General features: G+C 47.0%; 1 protein-coding gene across 1 annotated transcript in view; it reads left to right on the plus strand.

Moving 5' to 3' along the window:
* Window positions 1-6,198, plus strand: part of AHCY (adenosylhomocysteinase) — a 54,729-nt gene extending 48,531 nt beyond the window's left edge. Inside the window, exon 10 of the mRNA XM_077831996.1 lies at window positions 5,253-6,198. Within this exon, the coding sequence (XP_077688122.1) occupies window positions 5,253-5,384 (132 nt within the window). The 3' untranslated portion in view covers window positions 5,385-6,198. The remainder of the gene's footprint in view (window positions 1-5,252) is intronic.
* The last annotated feature ends 16,122 nt before the right edge of the window (window positions 6,199-22,320 follow it).

Below are 22,320 nucleotides of genomic sequence, written 5' to 3' on the forward strand. Positions count from 1 at the left end.
CTGGTGAATAGCAAGGGTGGCAGAAGGATTTCCCTTTCCCTCTGTGGACAAGCTGGGGTGGTGGCAGCAAGAGGGAAAGAGAGAGTCTCTAGGGGGGTGTATTTGGTGTGTAGGGCAGGCTGGGTCCTCTGCACTGTTTTACCTTCTGCCATACACACAGCCCTTTGCTGTGATAGGGTGGGTGAGGTCCTTAGAACAGTGGGTCATGGAGCTAACACCCCACTGAGAGGCACAGGACGTTTCACCCCTTTCAGAGCTATTGTTTCAGGCTCTTTGCAGGCCCAGGCAGGCAGGTCATGTTTTCATGCTGTTCTCCGCAGCCTGTAAGATAGAAACTTCCTTTTTATAGTGGAAGCTTAGAGTCAGGCCTCATTGCAGGACTCTTCCAGGAGCTGGGGCCCGAGGCGTGCGCCTGTGCTTATGATTTAATGCTGCCCTAGCTACGAAGTTATCTACTTCAGTCTCTCCGGATGCTTTATCTGCCAGTTCTTATCATTATTTGGGTTTGCTCCAGCTTTGCTGTATTCTTCCTAACTGCAGGGACCAGAACACGGTTCCGTGAGTAATTGCACCAGAGCTATGCACAATGGCATCGCTACCTCTCCAGCTATGCATTTGAACACTGATAGCAGCATTTGCTTTTTGTAATAGATTCATGCTGCAAATTAGTTTCTTCTAAATCTGCTGCTTATCAAGCAGAGGTCTCTGTTTTGTGTCTGGGCTGCTTACTTCTCCTTTAATTGGTATTGATTTTTATTTGATTACCTATAGCCTACTGTGCTCCTCACTCAAAGATCGTGCTTCATCTTGGTTCTGTGGGTGGAAGGGGTGGGTGTGTATACGGACTCCTTTCTCTGGGGAAAATCTAGATCTGAATGTAGATCCATAAAATGTACCGCTTGATCTTTTTCTCCATTGCCTAGCCCTGCTTTTATTGATCACTCTGTTCCTTGTTTGTTCACTACTTCGATAGTCGCCACATAGTTTTCATCTATTATTCCTGAATTCAGAATTCCTTTATGTGATATTAAACGTCTCATGGAAATGGAAACATGGTTATCTTACAATGGACACTTTCCTCATCAGCTGGGGCTCCCAGTGGTTGGTATTGCAGTTTGCACATGGCAGTGCATGAAACAATGTTGATGTCACATCCAGTTTCACTGTGGCTGAGTTCAGGAAGTGTGTTAGTCTGTATCACTCTGTTCCTTTTTAGACTAAAATAGGGTAATTGCTTCCAGGAACATGCCAAGCAAATCTGTTTTTCAAAACTAACAGTTGGTGCTCAGATGCATTTCTTCCAAATGTTCTGATAAACCCCTTACTTTATGGCTTGGTGCTTTGCACAGGTTATACATCTGGCTGATTAGCACGATGATTCCTTGTTCTTCCTTCAAAACAGGGCTTCTTTTTACATTGATCAAATAGCTCTCGTCGCCCATGATTTATTTTCAGTCTGTGTGTTCCTCTGATATTCAGGTGCATTTTATCCAGACTGTAACTTGCTATAGATTTTTTTTTTTCTTTCATCTTTGGTATTGCCATTTGTTCCTCATCTCCCCGATTACAGCCACAAGCATCTCTACAGAAGGTTTTTTCTTCAGTGCAAATTCTGAAGCCATCTGGAGCACTGGTGCCATTACCTCCTCACTTTCTAAATCCTTTAGCATTCCTGTCTTCTTCACTAACTTCCCTTTTGCAGGTTTTTAGATCTTTCTTTCCTGTGACCCTCTTACACAGCATTGTCACTTCGTGCCCTTGGCTCCCTTACATTCTTTGGTGATTTGCTCATCTCTACTTTTCAAGCCCTCTTCCACTTCCTATATATTTTTCTCCTCCATTTTTCTAACGGGAATGCAGGTATTTTAAATCTTCCTTGAACAGATATTGTTAGTAGCATTCATTACAGGAGACGATATATGGCCTAACCAGTCGAAGGAACCCCAAAGCACAAATATATAGCCCAAATATGGGCGTTGCACAAATAGATTGCAAAAGACTTTTTTTTGTGGAGTGGGCTTCTTCATTTTCTTTTTTTTTTTTTTTCAAATGCTTTATGAAAATAGCATTGTTCTAAAAGGGCGGCTCATTACTGTAGCCCTTTTTGTGCTGGAGATTTGGGGATTAATACTGAACCACTTGGGTGTGTTTGACACCCTGCATTGGAACCACCTCTGGAATAAAACGCACCAAGGGCTTACGTCACTAGGAACGCATATTGAGCTTAGCTTCCTTGCTGTAGCTTAGCTCTCTTTTCCCTAGTGACGGCACAGTTTTATACCTTCCAGGGTCTACATCAAGTTAGCTCACCTTCATGTATATTCCTAGTCTACACGTACCCAAACTGGAATGCCTGTTAAGTCTCCGTTCATCTTCAAGTGATTGCTCATGTCCACTCCAATAGGTGTGCACATGCACCGTGTGCGCAGTCGTCGGACGGTTTTACTCTAGCGGTACCTGTTGGGTCGGCTGTGGAGCCCCCGGGACTGGCACCTTTATGGCGGTGTGTATAGGTCCTTGCCGACCCGCTGCCTGCTCGTTTTCTTCTTCCTGCCAGTGACGGTCATCGGAGCAACTGGTCTCTTGCTTTGCAAGTGTTTTCTAGCATTTTTCTGTGTATATAGTTCTTACTTTTCACTAGATCGTTAGACAGTTTTATTAGTTAGTACGTTTAAGTTGGGGGGTTCCCCCTGCGATATTTTTCCCCGTCACTGGGGCATGCCGCAGCCCCAGGGATTTAAGCCATGCGAGAGGTGCGGTAAGCCTATGCCCAAATGGGAGCCGCATGTTGCTTGTCTGGAGTGCTTAGGAGAGGCCATTGGCAAGACAAGTGCATCACTTGCTGAGGATTCAAGCCCAGAACTATCGCCTCAAGCTCCTTTTAATGGAGTCTGTGCTTCGACCCCAACCGGCTCAAGAGTCTGCACCGGCAGCCTCAGTGCATAACGCACCGGCCTCGGTGCGGGACACTTCGGCACCAAGGAAGGACTTGCATAAGGAGCATCGACACGGCTCCCCTGCGCGGAAGGCCAGCTCATCGGTGCAGTACTGTTCACAATCCCCAGTGCGGCACAAAAAGAAGAAGGCAGAGCAGGGCTGCTTCCCTGCCAAGAATAGTAGGCAGGACTCCAGCGTGGTGCATCCCACGTGGCCCTCCCCACGCTCCCGGACCTCATCACGTAGGATCATGGCAGACTACAGCACCCCAACCTGGAGTCTCTCCACCTCATGGCATGGAAACTCCATGGCTAAACCTGCTTGAACTGCAGTGTTCGGACTCTGTTAGGAAAGTTCTCTTGGGAAGCAGGAAACCCTCCACTTGCACAATGTACCCGGCAAAGTGGAAGTGCTTCTCCTTTTGGTCCCCACAGAAAGGTACACCCCCCACCAGCAAGTTTCTTTTTCCCTTGTGCTAGACAACCTCTTTTACCTGAAGCAACCAGGGCTGGCTATATCTTCTATTAAGGTGCACCTGGCGGCAATCTTGGCCTTCAACCCGGGTGTGGGGGCAGGTCAGTCTTTGGCAATCCCATGGTGGGCTGGTTCCTTAAGGGTTTAGATAGGCTTTATCCCCAGGTAAGACAGTCTGTTCCCCAGTGGGATCTTAACCTGGTTCTTTACAGATTTATGGGCCCCTCCTTTTGAGCCACTGGTGACCTGCCCCTTATCCTACGTCTCCTGGAAGATGGCTTTTCTGGTGGCCATAACCTTGGCCAAAAGGGTCTCCTAGCTCAGAGCACTTACTTCCGAGCCCCCCTATGTGGTCTTTTATAAAGACACGGTGCAGCTACGCCCACACCCAGGATTCCTACCTACGCTAGTTTCGCATTTTCATGTGAATCAGGACATATTTCTACCAGTATTCTTTCCTAAGCCTCATGCCAGCAACAAAGAGCAAACACTCCATTCCCTTGACGTCAGGCATGCCCTAGCCTTCTATATTGAATGCACTAAGCTGTTTTGTATGTCACCACAGCTCTTTTTTGTAATTGCCGAGAGGATTAAAGGGCTTCCCATCTTGACCCAGTGTATTTCGTCATGGATCACGTCCTGCATCAGAACCTGCTACAACCGAGCTAAAATTCCAGCCCCGCCGTTAACAGCGCACTCCACAAGAGCCCAGACGTCATCTGCCGCATTCCTTGCACAGGTCCCTATCCAAGACATATGCAAGGCAGCAACGTGGTCTTCCATCCACACCTTTACGTTGCACTACGCCATCACCCAACAGGCGAGGGACAATGCGGCCTTTGGCAGGGCAGTATTGCAATCAGCAACCGGTGAACTCCGACCCGTTCTCCGTTGAAATTGCTTGGGAGTCACCTATTGGAATGGACATGAGCAATCACTCAAAGAAAAGACGGTTACCTACCTTTCGTAACTGCTGTTCTTCGAGATGTGTTGCACATATCTAGTCCAAATCCCACCCACCTCCCCTTTGTTGGAGTATTCGGGTAAGAAGGAACTGAGCAGGCTGCAGGTCAGAAGGGACCTATATACACCACCATAAAGGCGCCACTCCAGGGGGCTCCACAGCTGATCCGACGGGTACTGCTAGGGTAAAACCTTCCCATGATCATGCATGCGGCACGCACGCACCTATTGGATTGGACATGAGCAATGCATCTCTAAGAACAACCGTTACGAAAGGTAGGTAATAGTCTTTTTTTTGGGGAACTCTTCTGTAAGTCTTATGGCTTATCTAAAATCTCCCCGTTGGACAATATAGTACCCTGTTGAGATACTGTTAGGGCCTGGAGAAGAGAGGCTGGCAGCATGGTTGACTTTACCAGCCTAACCTTTTTTCTGTCCACCACAACGAGGCCGGATACTTTTTTTGTTTTTGTTTTTAGCTGACTAGCTTGCTCCCTGCTCTTGAGCTAATGCATGGAGATTACATTGGGTACAAAAATGTACAGTCCAGGAAAGGCTGCCACAAGTTAATCTCTTGCCTTGTGATTGGACTTTAGATTGACTGAGCCAGGTGATGTGGGGAAGCTGCAGCTGAATGATTTCGTTACTGACTGCTCAGGTGTAAAGAGATCACTGTACTCAGGACAAAGGGGGGGACCTGGGAAGAGCAGGACCATCTCATTCTCACTCCTCTGTAGATCCTGTTACATTTAACCCTTGGGGTTGGCGGTTGGGCCTCCCTGGTGTGATGGCCACCAGTGGGCACCACTTCAAGGACTCCACCAGCCTTCAGCACTGGACTGAACCTCCGAGCTTAACGTTTTCTTGTTGTCTTTCAGCTGGATGAAGCCGTGGCGGCCGCTCATCTGGATAAACTGTGCGTGAAGCTGACAAAACTGAGTGACAAGCAGGCCAAGTACCTGGGATTGCCGAAAGAAGGGCCCTTCAAGCCAGACCACTACAGATACTGAGCCGCCGGCGCTACCCAAAGAACAATGTGCAGGGATAAAAATCTTCCAAAGCTCTCGCCTGTGTGCTGGGATTCTGAGAACAAGCCGTTCCCCTTCCCCTTCTCACCACACACCCATGCTCTTAAACAGACATGGAGACTCTCTAGTACAGGCATCATCCTCTCTCTCTTTGAACCAGCTGTTTAGCTAATGCATTCGTCTAGCAGATCCCATACACACCCTTATTGCCTTGTAATGTGAGGGGGGCTGGGTCGGGAGTTCTAAAACAAGGCTCCTGGTCCTTCAAATGTGCCCTGCTAGTAGCCTGCAGTCTGGATATGGGAACAGGCTTAACCAATAATAGTGAGGGTTAAGCGGTGACTTGTACCAGAGACAGTCCACTGGTTCTGTGCAGTAGTTCATGAAAGTTGGATGGAGGAGACGAATATCCTGTGGGTCCTGGGGCATTCCACAGCACGCTGTGTCCACTGAGGTTAGCATGACGCTTCTTGGTTCGCTTACCCTAGGAGCAGCCTACCTACTTAATCAAAGATGTTAGTCTGGCAGTTGATTTCCTGGGTCTAGTCCAGCTGCCTCCATCCCTCTACATTCAGCCTTCCTCATAATTCTAGAGGGGCATGGGTAACTCAGCAGCCTGTTCATTTCTGATGTGATTGGCTGTTGAAGGGGTGGGTGGAGGGGAGGATATTTGGTTCTCTGAAACCCCCAGCAGTGTGCTCCTGCCCTGATTTGGTTTTGTTAAGTGGTGAGGTCTGCTGCATCTTGTGCCGCTCATGATGTCTTAAAGCGCTTTTATTAAAAACCCACAACTGTGGTCTGATATCGTTCTGGTCCATGTGTCGCGGGAGGGAGAGGTCTCTGTTTCTGGGCCGTGGCTGTGTCTGTTTTGTCTGTTTGCACTGCCTCACGCAGCCCTCACAAAGCACTCTTTCTGTAGAACACTCGCGGTTTGGCTCCAGGAGCTGACGCCTCGTCCTGTTATAGGAAAGGCTGTCTGCTCCTGCAGCTGGCTCTGCTGATTCACAGGGGCAAAGCTGCTTGCTAGAAGGGCAGCTGGAGCTGAGAGGATAACAAATAACTTTTAATCTTCTCATTACGAGTGCTTCATTGTGATTGTTCCACATTTATATTCCTATACAGTGTATATATAACACATTCCTTCCCTAAATCCAAGGAAAGGAAGGTAGAGCCTAAATAAACTGTAACAAACCAAGCTCAAAATGCTAGGGTTATCTACTCTTAAAATCACTAACTCCTAGCTCACGAAGGTGCTGGAGAGAGAAACCTACATCAGCCCTAGAGCACAGTGCCTTCCTGGGGAAGGAATATCCACCAAACAAACGTGGTGAGGTTGGATTCCTATGCGTAATCTCAACTCCTACATTTCGGGGCTAAATGTGGAACAGAGCCTCAAAACCAAGATCGCCATGGGCAGGATTAATTTCTTGCATGAAGTTCTGCAACTTTGTGAATCTGCAAGTTACAGTAGTAGGAAACAAGACCAGAAGGCTTGTATGGAATAGAATAGGGCTGGAGCACCCACAGAAAAAAATTTGCGGGTGCTTAGCATCCACTGGCAGCTAGCTCCCTCCCTCCTTGCACCTCGCACCTGCTGGCAGCCCCACCAATCAACTCCTACCCCTCCCACTGCCTCCCACCCACCACAATCAGCTGATCCACAGCATGCAGGAGGTACTGGGCAGGAGGGGGAGGAACAGGGTTGGGGCATGCTTGGGGGAGGGGGCAGAACTGGGTGGGAAGGGTTGTGTGGGGGTAGAACAGTGGGTTGAGCATCCCCGGGGCCTGGAGGAAGCCTGTGCCTGTGCGAGTTTGACAAATGTCAAATGAGTAGGGTCTTAATTACTCCCACTTAAAAACATAGACCTTTGTTCAACAAAGCCCTTAAGTAGAGGCTTAACTTAAAGCGCAGGAGTACTGCCTTGCTCAAGTGCTTTGCTGGTCCAGGGCCTTAACTTCCAGATGAGTGGTATGATTTAGCGGTCTGGACTGTCTGTTGCAGCATCCAGGGCCTGCTGAGTTTTACTCTTAGCTTGGAGGTTTCTCTGTGACCTTGGTTACATCATGTACCCCTATTTTGCAGCTGGAAACTCACCGGTAGAGACTCAAACTTATTGTTCTGGTGTATTAGGGCTTCAGAAGGCAATAACAAAAAACCTGATAGAGGTGTTCCCTGTTGTTCATGTCTCGATTGTCTGGGTTTAATTTCCCAGCATGATAGCTACTAACTCATGGCTTCTAAAGGGGTCATGGTGTATGTGTAATGGGCGAGAAACAAGTCCTGATCATCACCATGCCTAAACAAATCAGTGCTCCTTTTTCCTGAATTCCTACTGCTTGCAGCCATAAAGGGCTGAGTCCAGCTGGCGCTGATTGTAGCAGAAGTGGTCCAAGTCTTCTCTCTGCTAGAAGAAGGCAACTCCTGCTGTGTCAGTACAGTGTGAAATACTGAACACTGAGCTGTTAATACCACTTCACTCTGCAGGCTCTGTCCCAAGCACTGGCCAGGCCTGTCCCTTCGGTTAGGAGAGCTAATGAGATCACAGGCTAATGTGCTACTTGGAACTTGCCTTTGCCTCCCTGCGTATTCAAGGAACATAGAAGGGTGAAGGAGAAATCAACTGTCCTTTATTTTTTACATTGTTTCTAGCCCTGTTTCCTGCAGGTCAGTGATATTTTTTTGGAAGGTGAGGGTAGTACAATGGTTTTCAGGCCTCTCAATAAAAAATGCTGTATTGGCCCCTGCTGATAGCCAGGCTGAAAACCTGCAGAGAGGAAATTGCACTGGAAAGGTGATGAAATAGGAAATTCTTTGGTATTCATGCATTGTTACATACAAGGACAGCGCCCAGGGCCCCTATTCTAAGCAGTTCGCTGCTTGAAATGTCTGAGAGAAGGCAAAAGCACATTGATCCAGGGAGGGAGGCAGGCTGGATCCATCTTAAATTAATTAACATATCACCTGAAACTGATCAAAGCATGAATGCCTGGATGTAGGTATCTCAGGGCTGGTGCTGATACTTATGGCACTGATGTTGCCTCAGAAGGTGGCAAAGTCCTGATAGAGGTGTGCGATGGGGTACACCTGCCCTGCACTGGGCTGGAAGGGGTTAACCCCATACTATGAGGGGAGGAAGCCACGCCCTCTCTCCCATCCTGGGCATGCTCCAACTGAAACCACAGTATAAAAGGGAGCAGCTTGGCCTGGCCTGGCCTGGCCTGATTGGGGGTGGAGAGATGTGTGGTGTAGGCTCCTGTCTGGAAGCTGTTGGAATCTCAGACCTCAGAGGCCAGGCACACCGAGACCCAGGTAAATGTCCAGCTGTCCACAGAAGCCCACGAGGGGAAAGAGTTGTTGGGAGCTTTGCCTTCCAACTACCTTGGAGAACCTGTGGGCTATGGGGGAGGAAAACCAGGTAGGAAATAGCCCAGGGAGACCAGATATTGATCTGGTTGTGGTACCAGAAACAGTCTCAGTGTGTTTCCGAGATGTCTCCACTGACTCAGCGGCAGATATGATTGCTGCTGATATGGTCCTGGGTTGGGACCCAGTGGCGTAGGGAGGGCCTGGGTCCCCTATCCCAGCTGCCAACCCACCCCTGGGTGGCAGCCCACCCTCCTTTGGTCACTAGGCCATACTGTCCAGCATGCAAGGGTGGTCCTACCTGCCCTGATTCTTAGGACAGCTCCCCAGCCTCTAGTCATTGTGCCATGCTGCCATGGGCTATAGATGTAGGCTGCTAGGCTGTGCTGCCCTGAATCTAAGGACAGTCCGTCTGACTCAGACCATTAGGCTATACTGGCCTGAAAGGAAGAGCAGTTTGCTGGACTTGGCCACAGGGCCATAATGCCCATAGGGGTGACAGGGTATACCTGCCCTGCAACAAGGTGGCTGCTATCCTCTTCTGCACCACGGCTGTCTCTGCCTGGGGCTGCACTTGGCATTCCTGACCGTTCTGTGGTGGTTCATTTCAGGCTTACTGAGCAGAAGGCAGAGTCTGGGCCCCTGCAGGTGGGGAGAGCAATCTGATCCCCTCTTCCCACTCTCCCTTCCACCTCTAGGGCTAATAACTGGAATCTTTTGAAGTAGTAAAGCAAGCATCAGGTGGGAAATATCTGGACATGGCAAAGGAACCTCTGGTTTGAATCCAGAACAGATTGGCACAGCCCTGTATGCTTCTGAGGTAGGCATAGGTGCTAGAACGAGGGGCGCTGGCTTGAAGCGGTTTCAATGGCTCTACACACACCCACACACATGAGGGGCACTGGCTTGAAGCAGTTTCAATGGCTCTACACACATCCACACACACGAGGGGCGCTGTCTTGAAGCGGTTTCAATGGCTCTACAAACACACACACACACACGTACGTATCAGGGGCCCTATGCAAGCCCCCTCACGGTCACTAGTGCAGGGGCTGGGCCCAGGGAAGGCACTATAGTGCTGCCATACTCCTGGTGGGCTGCTGTAACTTAGGAAGCTGCTCTGAGTTATGCTAGCAGAGCACTGTTTCAGCCCCTGGCACATCCCGGAATGGGGAAGATGCAAAGGTGGCCATCCTCCCTTCCTGCAGGCTGCCTCCAAGAGGCTCACAACACAGAGCCCTTGCACTGCAGCCTGACTCCTCCTTTGCAGGAGAGCTGGAGCATCAGCAGTGCAGGGTGAGGAAAGACCTTTCATGCTAGAACTACTTCATTACATCAACCACAGAGGACTCTGAGAGTCATGGGCTTTGGCAGCTGGGATAGTTTGAGCCCATTAGGGAAAGCCCCTCAAATGTAACTGAATCATGGAAGAAGCAGGTGGTCTTTTTGTGGTTGTTAAATCATTAACCGATGCTTTGGTCTGGCTTCCTTGCCCGTGTTTGAATATGAGGACGGAGAACCACTAAGCAACCCCCAAGAAATGGATGTCCGTGCTTTCTGATAAGTGGCCCTCTACAGCACTTTCCCATAGAGCAGCCTCTCAAACTTCCAGGAACAGGAAAGTTTGAAGGATCCCTTCTGCAATCCTGTGCTCCTTCTGGGAACCCCCAACGTCCGCATAAAAAGCAATACCACTACTATTCAAACAGGCCGCCCTGGATTAATGAGGCAGCCATTTGGGAACAAAATGCCACGGTTTTGTGGTTTACTTAGTGTTAGGGTGTTAATTGCCTGTTTCAAAATATCGAGACAAGGTGGGTGAGGGAATCTCTTTTATTGGACCAGCTTCTGTTCGTGAAATAAACACGCTTTTGAGCTCCACAAAAGGTGGTCCAATAAAAGATACCACTTCATCCACTTTGTCTCTAGCGTCCTGGGACCAACACGGCAAACAAAGTCCCATAAGAGTTTTGTTTACTGCCGGGTGGTTTTTTTTGTAGGGTGTTTTCAAAGCTTTTTTTCTTTGACTTCTACCAGTCATTTTAGCTTTCAAAAACTAAAATGTTTGGACCACCCTCCAAATGAAACCTTCTAGCCCCAAAATAACCTAGAGAGAGTGCCAACATAATCATTCGCTTTGCTGTTGCTGGGGTTTCAAGCCAGTGTGGGAAATCCCATAGGGAGTCAGTTCGTAGGCAGCGCCCAGTCCAGACTGATTCGGAGAAGCATTCCAAAGGGTTGAGGTTTGCCCCATCCCTAGTGAAATGGCTGGAGGTTTCTTGTGTGGATTTATGAGTTGGGGTTGATAACCAGAATCTTTACACTGGCCTAAAGTGGATTCAGTTTGTTGCTGCTTTATTTACTGCTTGCTGTAAAGCTGTCAGCCAGTTTTCACAATTCTCCCAGGAAAGAAAATGCTGGACTGGAGATCACACCCAGGGCTGTATCCTGAGACCCTGCCACAGAGGGTATGCAACACAGGTGTGTTTTTTTTACTTGTGGGGGTTAGACAACCCCTGGGTCCCTTCGGAGACCTGCTTATGCTTCCCTACACCAGCTGTTCTCAGTCTAGGTCTCCTCATAGGCCCGATCAAAAGCATGAGCCAATCAAGGTGGCCTTGTGTGACTAGGACCTTCAAACCCCAGAGAATGTATCTGGGCCAGAAATCTGGCTTCCAGTGCTTAGTCATTGGCTGTTTGATAGCATCACCCCGGAAGCCCTCAAGCCCTTGAGGTAAGAAAGAGACCATCTTGTTAAAGAGCACATCTTTAGAAATCAGGCAAACATGGAAGGGAAACACAGATTCCTTCACCACCCCCGTAAGAACTACACAATAATTTAGCTCAGATATTGTTTGGATGCTGACAAAGCGCTATCTCAGCAGGAGTTCACACCGGACAATTTCAAGCCCCTTTCTCTGTTGACGGCAGCAATCACTGTGTGGTTCTTACCCCATCATAGCAAGGGTTTAGCTTTTGAACAGATTGAAAAAATGTATTCCAGAGATTTAGTACGAAATGACCAGAAGGTGTGGTGAGTCTTGTAAAAATAAATACAATGCAAATAATAAAATAAAAACCCATAAAATCTCAGGCATGTCTAAATCCCCTCAAAATGTTTCAGCAAGCCCAGACAAGTGTTTCTTGCAATGATTTTCATGACCGCTTTTCTCAATAAAGTAGCTCCTACTGAGTTTACAGACAAGTGACTGGTGGTTTTTGGTTTTTACATGGAGCAGCTCAAAGAAACCAAACACTGGAACATTGTTTTCTGTACTTTTCAAAAATGTTTAAAGCAAAACCAGTAACATCTGTTAAAATTACGTTCTTCAAACATGAAGAAGATTACACCCTCGGCCAAGCTGTTTTTAGCTAATTTCCCCTTTTTAGGAGGTAAAAGAGGTGATGACAGTGGTGTTTCTTGATCCAGCCCTGCGGTAGAAGATTGCAGGCGTCCCAAAGGATCTCTGTTAGTAGTGCTGCCCATGAGAGAAGATAGTGTGTTCAGTTCAGCCATGGCTTTCATAAAAATATCCCAGCCTTTTAGGTATGCTCTTGTTAGGAAGGGAATGAGCCTGTGTGACACCCCTGATTAAATCTAGCATGTTAGAACCATTAACAACAACGGATCCTTTGTACACAAAAGTTCCTTTCTCATTCTGAGTAATGCTTTTATAATGGCCCAGTATATTTAACCATACTTCAGCATTTTTCTTATAACATCCATTTACAGGGCTCAACACCTCCTGAGCAACAGTGTCAGAATTTGAGTGTTTCTTGGGGTTTGGTAGTCATACTCTGTTCCTGTTCTGGAAGAAACAGACTTATTTTCCCTTTATTCACATCACACTGGATTACATACGTTAAATACCTTTCAAGCACAGCAGCGTAAAATTTAGCCTTTTCACTGTTGATTAAATCAGTCCTTTGGAGAATATTCTTCTTTTCAGCATCCAGTAAGTAAGTTGCTATAGTTCTGATATTTTTCTCCATTGGAGGGGGAGCCATTTACTGCTCCAGCTGGTGGTCAGACATCTGGTACACTTTTTTTTTTCTGCATACTCCATTATCAATTAGTCTAAAAACCCCATTATTGGATAACAAAACTTAAGAGGACTGACCGATAACCCTCCCCACCCCAGACTGTTTCACCAGATGTCTTTCTTTTAAGAGAGAACATTTTATTACAGAGGGGTTTTTATAAATTTCTTTCTTTTTTTTTTTCAGTACTTGCCCGTAGTTCTGTGTCAAAGGGATGTTTCCTTTTAAAGTAGTCGGTACTGTTTCTGAGATGACTGGTAGTAAATCTTCAAAGGCTGAATACAGGATAGCCTTCTTCTGCTGTGAGGATGATTTCATAAGTAGATTTAGAAGGCTCAGGTTTCTTTTCACACAGCTAGACATATTTTTGGTTGGCTATTAAAAGGAGGCTTGCCAATTAAATCATCTCTTTTTTTTTTTTTTTTATATATCCTGTTGTTTCCCCCTCTCCCACAACTGTAGAATGCTGGAGGGAAAAGCCCTGTTCTTCATCTGTAAACCTCTTGCATAGAAGCATTTAAATCTACCACAAGGTATCTGTATTTTTTTGCTGGCACCCTCAGCTTTTAGAAGGACTTGGGCCTTACCAGGATACATTTACTGTGCCAGGGTTGTGATCTGTAACTTACCTCTAGGGTTTTTTAAAAGAACTGTGTACTTTTGTTTTTAGGTCAATTGTGTGGCTTGTTTTTCCCTGACAGAACACAGTCTGAATGATATACATTCAACTCCAGCTCTGGTGGTGCAGATTTTGACAGGTATGCAATATCCAGAATAAACCTTACTGAATTAAGTTAAACCATATTGAATTCACTTTAATACTTTTAGGGTCCATTGTATTAAAAATGCAATTGTTTGTGTTACTGTGTGATTGTATGTAAATTTGCTAGGCGGAGAGGGTATGCTAAGGTCTTTCCTCTGGTTATCAGCTGTTTGATGCTCAGCCCTGGGGAGGAAACCCTCCATCTGGCTGATTACCTACTCATGCTCCCTTCAAAAGTTGAAACTGGCGTTTCCAGAGATGAGCAGACGAGCAAAGAGAGGATGCTGGGATAAATAACCTGAGTTTAAACTGACTCCTGGCTTTTTTTCTGGTCCAGCAAATGGATCAGACCTCCAGTTCACAGCGGGCCCCAAGCTTAGAGAAGGGTTGGAAGGACTTCAGCCTACGGAAGCCCTATAAGACTGTTTTCTCATTCTGAGCAAAGGGTATGATGAACTCGAAACCCAAGGAAAACCCTGTGAGGGACTGCTCCTGCCTGTTAGAGGGGGTGTTCTCTAGCAAGTTTATTGTGTTCCAGTTCTTGTACTTTTTTTGCTGTTTTCTCTGTAATGCTTTCACCTTAAGAATAAATTCTGCTTGCTTAGAAAGTATAGGTAAGTATAGAAAGGAAGTAGAGGTGCAGGAGCCGTAAACTGTGACGCATACTTAGTGGAGGCTTTCCTCAACTTCATTACTGTCACAAGCAAAGTCCATCAGATCAACCACAATAATCTTCTTGACTTTGCTGGTCAGTGTAATGGACTGTCCCCATGCTCTGGGGCCAAGAAATATCCCTAGGGAGGCCACATTACCTCCACATCATTTATTTACATTATTTTCATGAACCCCAGTACAGTCCTGTACAGGAAAGTATTTCAGTGGTTTCTTGCCCTTTCCCACAGGGCCACAGAGGAACAGAGCTCTTTCTCCCTTGGGATCTCAAAGTATACTGGGCTCAGCTAACCCACTCCTCTCCACCCGCACCTCATGGCCTCTTCTGACTTTGAAGTCTATCATGATCATCTAGTACAGGGGTTCTCAAACTTCATTGCACCATGTCCCCCTTCTGACAACAAAAATTACTACATGACCCCAGGAGGGGAGGTCCAAAGCTTGAGTCCTGCCACACTGGGCAGGCAGGGCAGCAAAGCCAAAGCCATACCAGCCTGGGCGAGGAAGCCGAAGCCCAAGGGGTTCAGTGCCAAACAGAGGGCCTGTAACCTGAGCCCTGCCACTCAGAGCTGATGCCCTAGGGCTTTGGCCCTGGGCAGTGGGACTCAGGTTTCAGCCCTGAGCCCCAGCAAGACTAAGGCCAGCCCTGGCAACCCTATTAAAATGGGGTCATGACCTACTCTGAGGTCCCGACCCACAGTTGGAGAACTGCTGATCTAGTCTAAGCCATGATCACCTAGTTTCTTCTTTTATAGCCATCAGCTGATGGCTAATTTGTTCATCCACCCCCAGAATGATCAGCTAATTAGCTACACAGTCCCTAGTCAGCCTTCTCCAGGGAATATAATTGATGCCTAAGTGATCAGAAGGCTGGCTCACCTGTTAACTTCCCAGCTCACAGTGAAACAGCTGATCATCATTAAAGTACCAGGTAAACCCTCCACACAGTTGGTAAAAGAATACTTACAAAGAAATTCTTTATACAAAGGCAGCTGATAGCTGTCCTTCTCAGGCCCAACTGAATACATTCAACTGGAATTTTTCAGTAAGTCTTTATAAAAAAACTTTCCTCCCATGGTTACTGGGCCCCATAAGAATAACTGGAAAAGGGTGTTTCCAACAGCTGTCCCTTTTAAAATCCTGTAGAGTACAACCCTCGGTGGTGACTCTCTTGTCGTAATTGACTTTTTCTGGGATTTTTTTAAAGTGGTTTTTATTTGTATCAACCGCTGCCTTTTGTTCTAGACAATAGATTGTTGTTGCATTACTATCTCTCTAGGAGTGGCCTGTGTGGGGTCCAAGCAAGAGGGACTAGATCAGGGGTGGGCAAACTACAGCCCTCCCGCTGGTTTAACCCAGCCCTTGAGCTCCTGCTGGGGAGCAGGGTCTAGGGCTTGCCCTGCTCCAGCTGGGGACCGGGGTCGGAGGCTGCTCTACACGCATGTGCTGAGGCTCCCAGAAGAAGCAGCAGCAGCAGCATGTCCCTCCTCTGGCTCCTATGTTTAGGGGCAGAGAGGGGGCTCCGTGCACTGCCCCCGCCCCAAGCACCACCCCCGGAGCTCCCATTGGTTGGGAACTGCGTCTAATGGGAGCTGCAGGAGTGGCGACTGAGGATGGGGCAGCGTGCAGAGCCACCTAGCCGAACCTCCACATAGGAGCCAGAGGGGGGACGTTCCAGGAGCTGCTTGAGGTAAGCACCACCCGGAGCCTGCACCCCTGACCTCCAGTCCTGATCCCTCTCCCGCCCCCCTACCCCAACCCCTGCACCCCACACCCTGAACTCCTCATTCTAGTCCCACCCCAGAGCCCGCACCCCCAGCCAGAGCCCTCATCCCCTCCTGCCCCCCAACCCGAATTTTGTGAACATTCATATCCCACCATACAATTTCCATACCCAGATGTGGCCCTTGGGCCAAAAAGTTTGCCTGCCCCTGGACTAGATCTTTCAAACACACAAAGTTAATCTTTTCATGGGTCCACACGTTCAGTTCATCCCCTTTAATTTTCATAGAGGCTTTTCTCCCTGGCAACTTTTACCTAGAGGTCTTTAGCCCTGCTGACACAAACACCATGGTGCGCCGATCTGGTGGAACCTCCTTTGTGAGCTCCCCTAACTAATAACCTGGAGGCAGGTTCTGCTCCCGCTCATGCCTCTCTGCTATCACAGAGCCTGTGGCATGCTACAGGCAGCGCTTCTGCAACTTGTCTCACAGGTCATGCAGCTGTAGACACACGTAGGCCCTGGTGAAAATGTCATGTCTGGGATGTGGACAGCCAGGCCTAGATGTTGGAGCCAGAGTCAGGGCCAGAAACTGGAGTAAGAAACCAGGATTCAAGCTACACCCTTATTTTTAGAGTCCTAGCACAAGCCCAAGTCTGTTGACCGGGGTAAAGAGGCTCACTGTCGCATGCTGTCTAGACAACCACTGCTTGATCTGCCCCTGTTCAAACACAGCTGTATAAAATCATCTGGTTCTAGCCAGGCTTTTACACCGCCAAGCACTGGTTGTACCTCCTATGAATAGCCTTCAGAGCCTGCATAAACGACTCAGTCTGGTCCAAGTTAACAAAGCAAAACTTCTAAATAATACAACGTGGCCCTAAACCTTCATGATAGGTGTGTGCGTGCGTTGCGTGCATGATCATCAGAAGGTTTTACCCTAGCAGTACCCGTCACGTCGGCTGTGGAGCCCCCGGGACTGGCACCTTTATGGTGGTGTATATAGGTCCCTGCCAACCCGCTGCCTACCCATTTCCTTCTTACCACCAGTGATGGTCATCGGAGCAACTGGTCTCTTGCTTTGCAAGTGTTTTGTAGCATTTTTCTGTGTCTATAGTTGTTACTTTTCACTAGATTGTTAGTTAGTCAGTTTTATTAGTTAGTATGTTTAAGTTGGGGGGGTTCCCCCTCAATATTTTCCCCAGGCACCGGGGCATGCCACAGCCCCAGGGATTCAAGCCGTGCGAGAGGTGCAGTAAACCTATACCCAAAGGGGATCCGCATGCTGCTTGTCTGAAGTGCTTAGGAGAGGGCCATTTGCAAGACAAGTGCATCTAGGGTGACCAGATGTCCTAATTTTATAGGGAGAGTCCTGATATTCGGGGCTTTTTCTTATATTGACACCTATTACCAGCCCATCCTGTCCTTTTCACTCTTTCTATCTGGTCACCCTAAGTGCACCATTTGCAGAGGATTCAAGCCCAGAATTGAGAGAGAGAGACACTATTGTCTCAAGCTCCTCTTAATGGAGTCTGCTCTTCGGCCCCAACTGAACTCCAGTGTTCAGACTCTGTTAGGGAAGTTCTGTTGGGAAGCAGGAAACCCTCAACTCGCACCCCGTACCTGGCAAAGTGGAAGCGTTTCTGCATTTGGTCCCGACAGAAAGGTAACACCCCGCTTCCACAGCAACAAGTCTCTATTCCCCTTGTGCTAGATGACCTCTTGTACCCGAAGCTACCGGGGCTGGCTATATCTTCTAATAAGGTGCACCTGGCGGCCATCTTTACCTTCCACCTGGGCATGGGGGACAGGTCAGTCTTTGGCAATCCCATGGTGGACCGGTTCCTTAAGGGTTTAGATAGGCTTTATCTCCAGGTGAGGCAGCCTGTTCCCCAGTGAGACCTTAACCCGGTTCTTTACAGATTTATGGGCCCCCCTTTCGAGCTACCGGTGACCTGCCCCTTATCCTACCTCTCCTGGAAAATGGCTTTTCTGCAGGCCATAAGCTTGGCCAGAAGGGTCTCCGAGCTCAGAGCACTTACTTCCGAGCCCCCCTACATGGTCTTTTACAAAGACAAGGTACAGCTACGCCCACACCCAATGTTCCTACCTAAACTAATCTTGCATTTTCATGTGAATCAGGACATATTTCTACCGGTATTCTTTCCTAAGCCTCATGCCAGCAACAAAGAGCGAGCACTCCATTCCCTTGACATCAGGCATGCCCTAGCCTTCTATATTGAATGCACTAGGCCATTTTGTATGTCACCACAGCTCTTTTTTGTAATCGCCAAGAGGATTAAAGGGCTTCCCATCTTGACCCAGTGTATTTCGACATGGATCACATCCTGCATCAGAACCTGCTACAACCTAGCTAAAATTCCAGCCCCGCTGTTAATGGCACACTCCACAAGAGTGCAGGCATCATCCGCTGCATTCCTTGCACAGGTCCACACCTGTAGACACACTTATTGGATTTATTGGGAGTGGACCACATCTACCCTGACTGAACTGACCTTCAACACCTGGTTCTCCACTTGTAAGGTAACTCCCTTCTCTTCATGTGCCAATATATATTGATGCCTATATCTGTAATGTGAAAGCTGTTTAGTCTTTTGATATGTTTGATGTAAGCTGCCTATGTTTCTGAGCCATGTAGAAAAGTGGATAACACGTCTCATAAATACGGATTTTCAATTTAGTTGGCAATTTGTTATTGTTCCATACTCTGTCTTGCAAAGGACCATAGTTCCTGGCTGCTTTGCCAATTCTACTAGTGAGCTCAGCATCAAGACCTACATTTGTGGTAACTGCTTTGTTTACCTTCTATGTAACTGTACTTTCGTTGTCCTCCGCCTGTAATCAAGCCAGTCACACAGGTGAATCCACATTCCTTTGTCTCGGGCGGGTTGGGTTTATGCACTGCCTCCCAAACGCATTTTAAGAACATATTTCCAGCCCACATATGTAACTCTTTGTAAACAACCCGTACATGCATCATACAATGATTTTCAGGACCTGCATGACACCAGTGTACCTTACATGACCTTTACCATTTGATATGGACTATGACAGCCTGTTGAGGTAGTGAGCTATAGTATGGGGGGAGGGGCTCTGAGGGGCACAAGCATTTAATAAGCTTTTCAGGCACAGTTCAGCACAAAGACACTGGTGTTTGTGTGAACTGTACTTCAGAGAATATAAACTGCAGTCATGATGCTGCTGTCCTGCCATGTCTAATACACCCCTCACAGTCGTCAAAAAGCTTCTCTGTAAGACCAAATGCTTAAGAATACCATGGATATCCTTACAAAGGGTAAGAAACACACATGATAGACTGCCTAACTCTTATGCTTATTGCATGATTCAGATTCAGATAGCTCTATGGCTAGCGCCCTCCTTAGAGAGAGAGATTTCCCCGCCTCCCCTTTGCTCTGTGACCTCTGTAACACCCTGTCTAGGCAATGGGCAAAAACAACTTGGTCCTTTTTCATTAGTGTCTATTGATCTAATGCCGTCCTGGTTCTCTGGGGTGTCCAGAAAGGCATCATCCAGCTATTGAGAGATTTTCAGAAAAGAAACACCAGTAAGCACAGTTTTAGAAAACATCCAGGTTTCTAATGCCAACATTTTCGTCCTCTCAGTATTTTATACCCTATTTACCCAAAGCTTGGCTCCACAGTTCAAATTATTCCATGGAGAGCCCCCAACCTCATATGAGGTCTCCCGCTTTATGGGATCAGATAAAGGGTGGGCATCACATTTGCCAGATAGCCTCACGATTGCTTGTGTCTCCAGATCAGGATCTGGAGTCTCCAGTAGCAGCTGGCCCAGAGGACTCCCCTTGACCTCCCACTTCTCCACCTCAGAATTGTTGCCAAGGTTGTTCTTCCTTTGCAGGTGCCCATGCACCATTAGCGCTAAAACTAATCTTGCAGTTCTCATGGGGTGAAAGAATCCATGTTTCCTCTCCACATTGCCCTGATTTCTGAACATATGCTCTTGAACAAGATGGTCTCTTTCATACCTTGAGGGCTTTCGGGATAGTGCTCCCAAACAGCCAATGGCTAAACACTAAAGGCCAGGAGGGTCAAGTACGGAGCCAAACATAAACAGCTTCTTTTCATAAGTAATTAATTAGCATCAAGATATTTCTTTGCATTATCCCAGTCAGTTTAATTCCTCCCACCAGAGCTGCGCAGGAAAAATCACTGTCCTTCTTACCACAGGAGAAGTCTCCTTTCATCAGTCTAAACCTCTTTCTACCAAGTCCTTGGCAGAGTCTGGAAATATAGTGAGGGAACTCCTCATCCCTCACGTCTGTCAAACCCTGCTCCTTCGCCTGCATAGAAACAATTATTTAAAGTATCACAGAATTTAAGAATCATACTAGTTAAAGAGGGAAAGACCAGCTAATGTACTGTCTCTGTCTGGAGTAACTATTGTAGTAACCTAGTATGGTGTATATTTGATCAGCCTGTAGAATATTCAGTGGTTTATCTAGTTTTTTTTCTAGTGCTTTGTCTAGTTACAAATGTCTTGAGGATGAAATTTCTACCTCTTCTCTTGGCAAACCATCTCAGAGTTTAAGTCTAGTCTAGGGCCCTAATTATAGTATCTAGCCACTGGATCTGACTCGGGATTTATTTAGCCTAAATTTGCCTTTTTCGTAATTTTATCCTACATCTTCAAATTTTGTTCATGTAAATGGTTGGGTTTGACCCATAAAACCCTAAATGGCTTAGGGGACTTGCTTACTTAGGAGATGCCTCTCTCCTCAGGTCATACTACAGCAGTTGCCATCACTGAAGTCCCTTGAGCTAAAGCCTGTGTTGCCTAACAAAGTCTTTAGGCTAAATTGTCCTCTCACACACGCCAGCTTCCTGCTGTGTTTCAGGTCCAGCCACCTCTCCCCCTGAGAGCTGATTCCCTCCCTCCCACTCATTGTTGCCTGTATGAATTAATGCAGGCATGCTCTGCGCTCTGGCCAGTATCATGCCACCATAAATCAGAAGCAGCACGGTTCAGTTTCTTAACTCGACTGTTACGTGCTGCTTGCTATCTCTTCCTGGGTTATTTTGAATTATTTTCACACTGACACCACCTCGCTGACCCCAGTTGAGTTCCAGAAGCTTTACAGAGCAGAGAGAACTTTGAAATACAGTCTTTGGAACAGCAGCTGTTTATCCTGTTGAAAAGACAATTGTTCTCTCTCACCATGTCCTGAATCCCAGCTAACATCTTAATTGGCACTTGACACTTGACTTGCATTTATTGTCACAAGTGTACCTGTCCTCATTAAGAGTTCCATTATTAATTTGTAACCAACATTCAATGGCAAATCCTTACCAGCTTTCACCATCCTGCCCCCATAGATTCACTGTTCAGTCCTAATTTAAGTCAAATACTTCCCTTCCCCATCCTACAAACAAATGGTGTGAACTGTAGTGTGTTCCCATACACAAAGAGAAACCAGTCAGTATTTGTGACTTTTAAAATAGCTTAAGGTAAAAGAACAAAAGCAAAATCTCCAGGAGAGAGCACAGTATGTGTATCTCCTCTGTAAGATTTCAGAGTAACAGCCGTGTTAGTCTGTATTCGCAAAAAGAAGGAGTGAGCTGTAGCTCACGAAAGCTCATGCTCAAATAAATTGGTTAGTCTCTAAGGTGCCACAAGTACTCCTTTCCTCTGTAAGAAGCTGTATTTGAACTGACCTCAAAATGGCAGTTGCCTCTCGCAGATTTTTCCACATTTTAAAGGTGCAGTTCACAGAAAATGTCACAATCCAATGATCCCCACAGCTTTTCTGTCAGGTTTATGCTGCTCCCAGCTAGTTTCACACTGAGAAGTGAGCACTATTGTGAGGCGAATACAATGTAGCCAGGGCCAGCTGAACAATACAGGCAGAAAAAATCATTGCTCATGGTGAGTGCATATTTACATAGCAAGAAAAAATACCTGACCCCTATGAATAACATCTGGAAATTAGAGGTTTTAAAGACTTTTGATTATTGGTTGAAAACTGAGCCTTAAATCATTTTAGCAATTAAATATTAGCGATTAGGGAACATCAAAAGAACAGGATGGGCCAAAACAAAAAATTATGACTACCTATCTGAGCCTTTGTGGGGTCATCAATACTGAGTTGGAGTGTCTACGAGAACAGGGGTTTTCACTATGCCGATGTAATGTATCTGTTCAGTGCTTGGTTGCTATAGTGAGGGTGTGGTAGAAATTGATTAGATCAATAGTTTAACCTTTTTTTCATTTGCGGACCCCTAAAACATTTCAAAGGGAGGTGCGGACCCCTTTGGAAATCTTAGACATAGTCTGTGGACCCCTGGGGTTTAAAACCAGT

This window comes from Eretmochelys imbricata, chromosome 13, assembly GCF_965152235.1.
Source record: "Eretmochelys imbricata isolate rEreImb1 chromosome 13, rEreImb1.hap1, whole genome shotgun sequence".
Lineage (NCBI taxonomy): Eukaryota > Metazoa > Chordata > Testudines > Cheloniidae > Eretmochelys > Eretmochelys imbricata.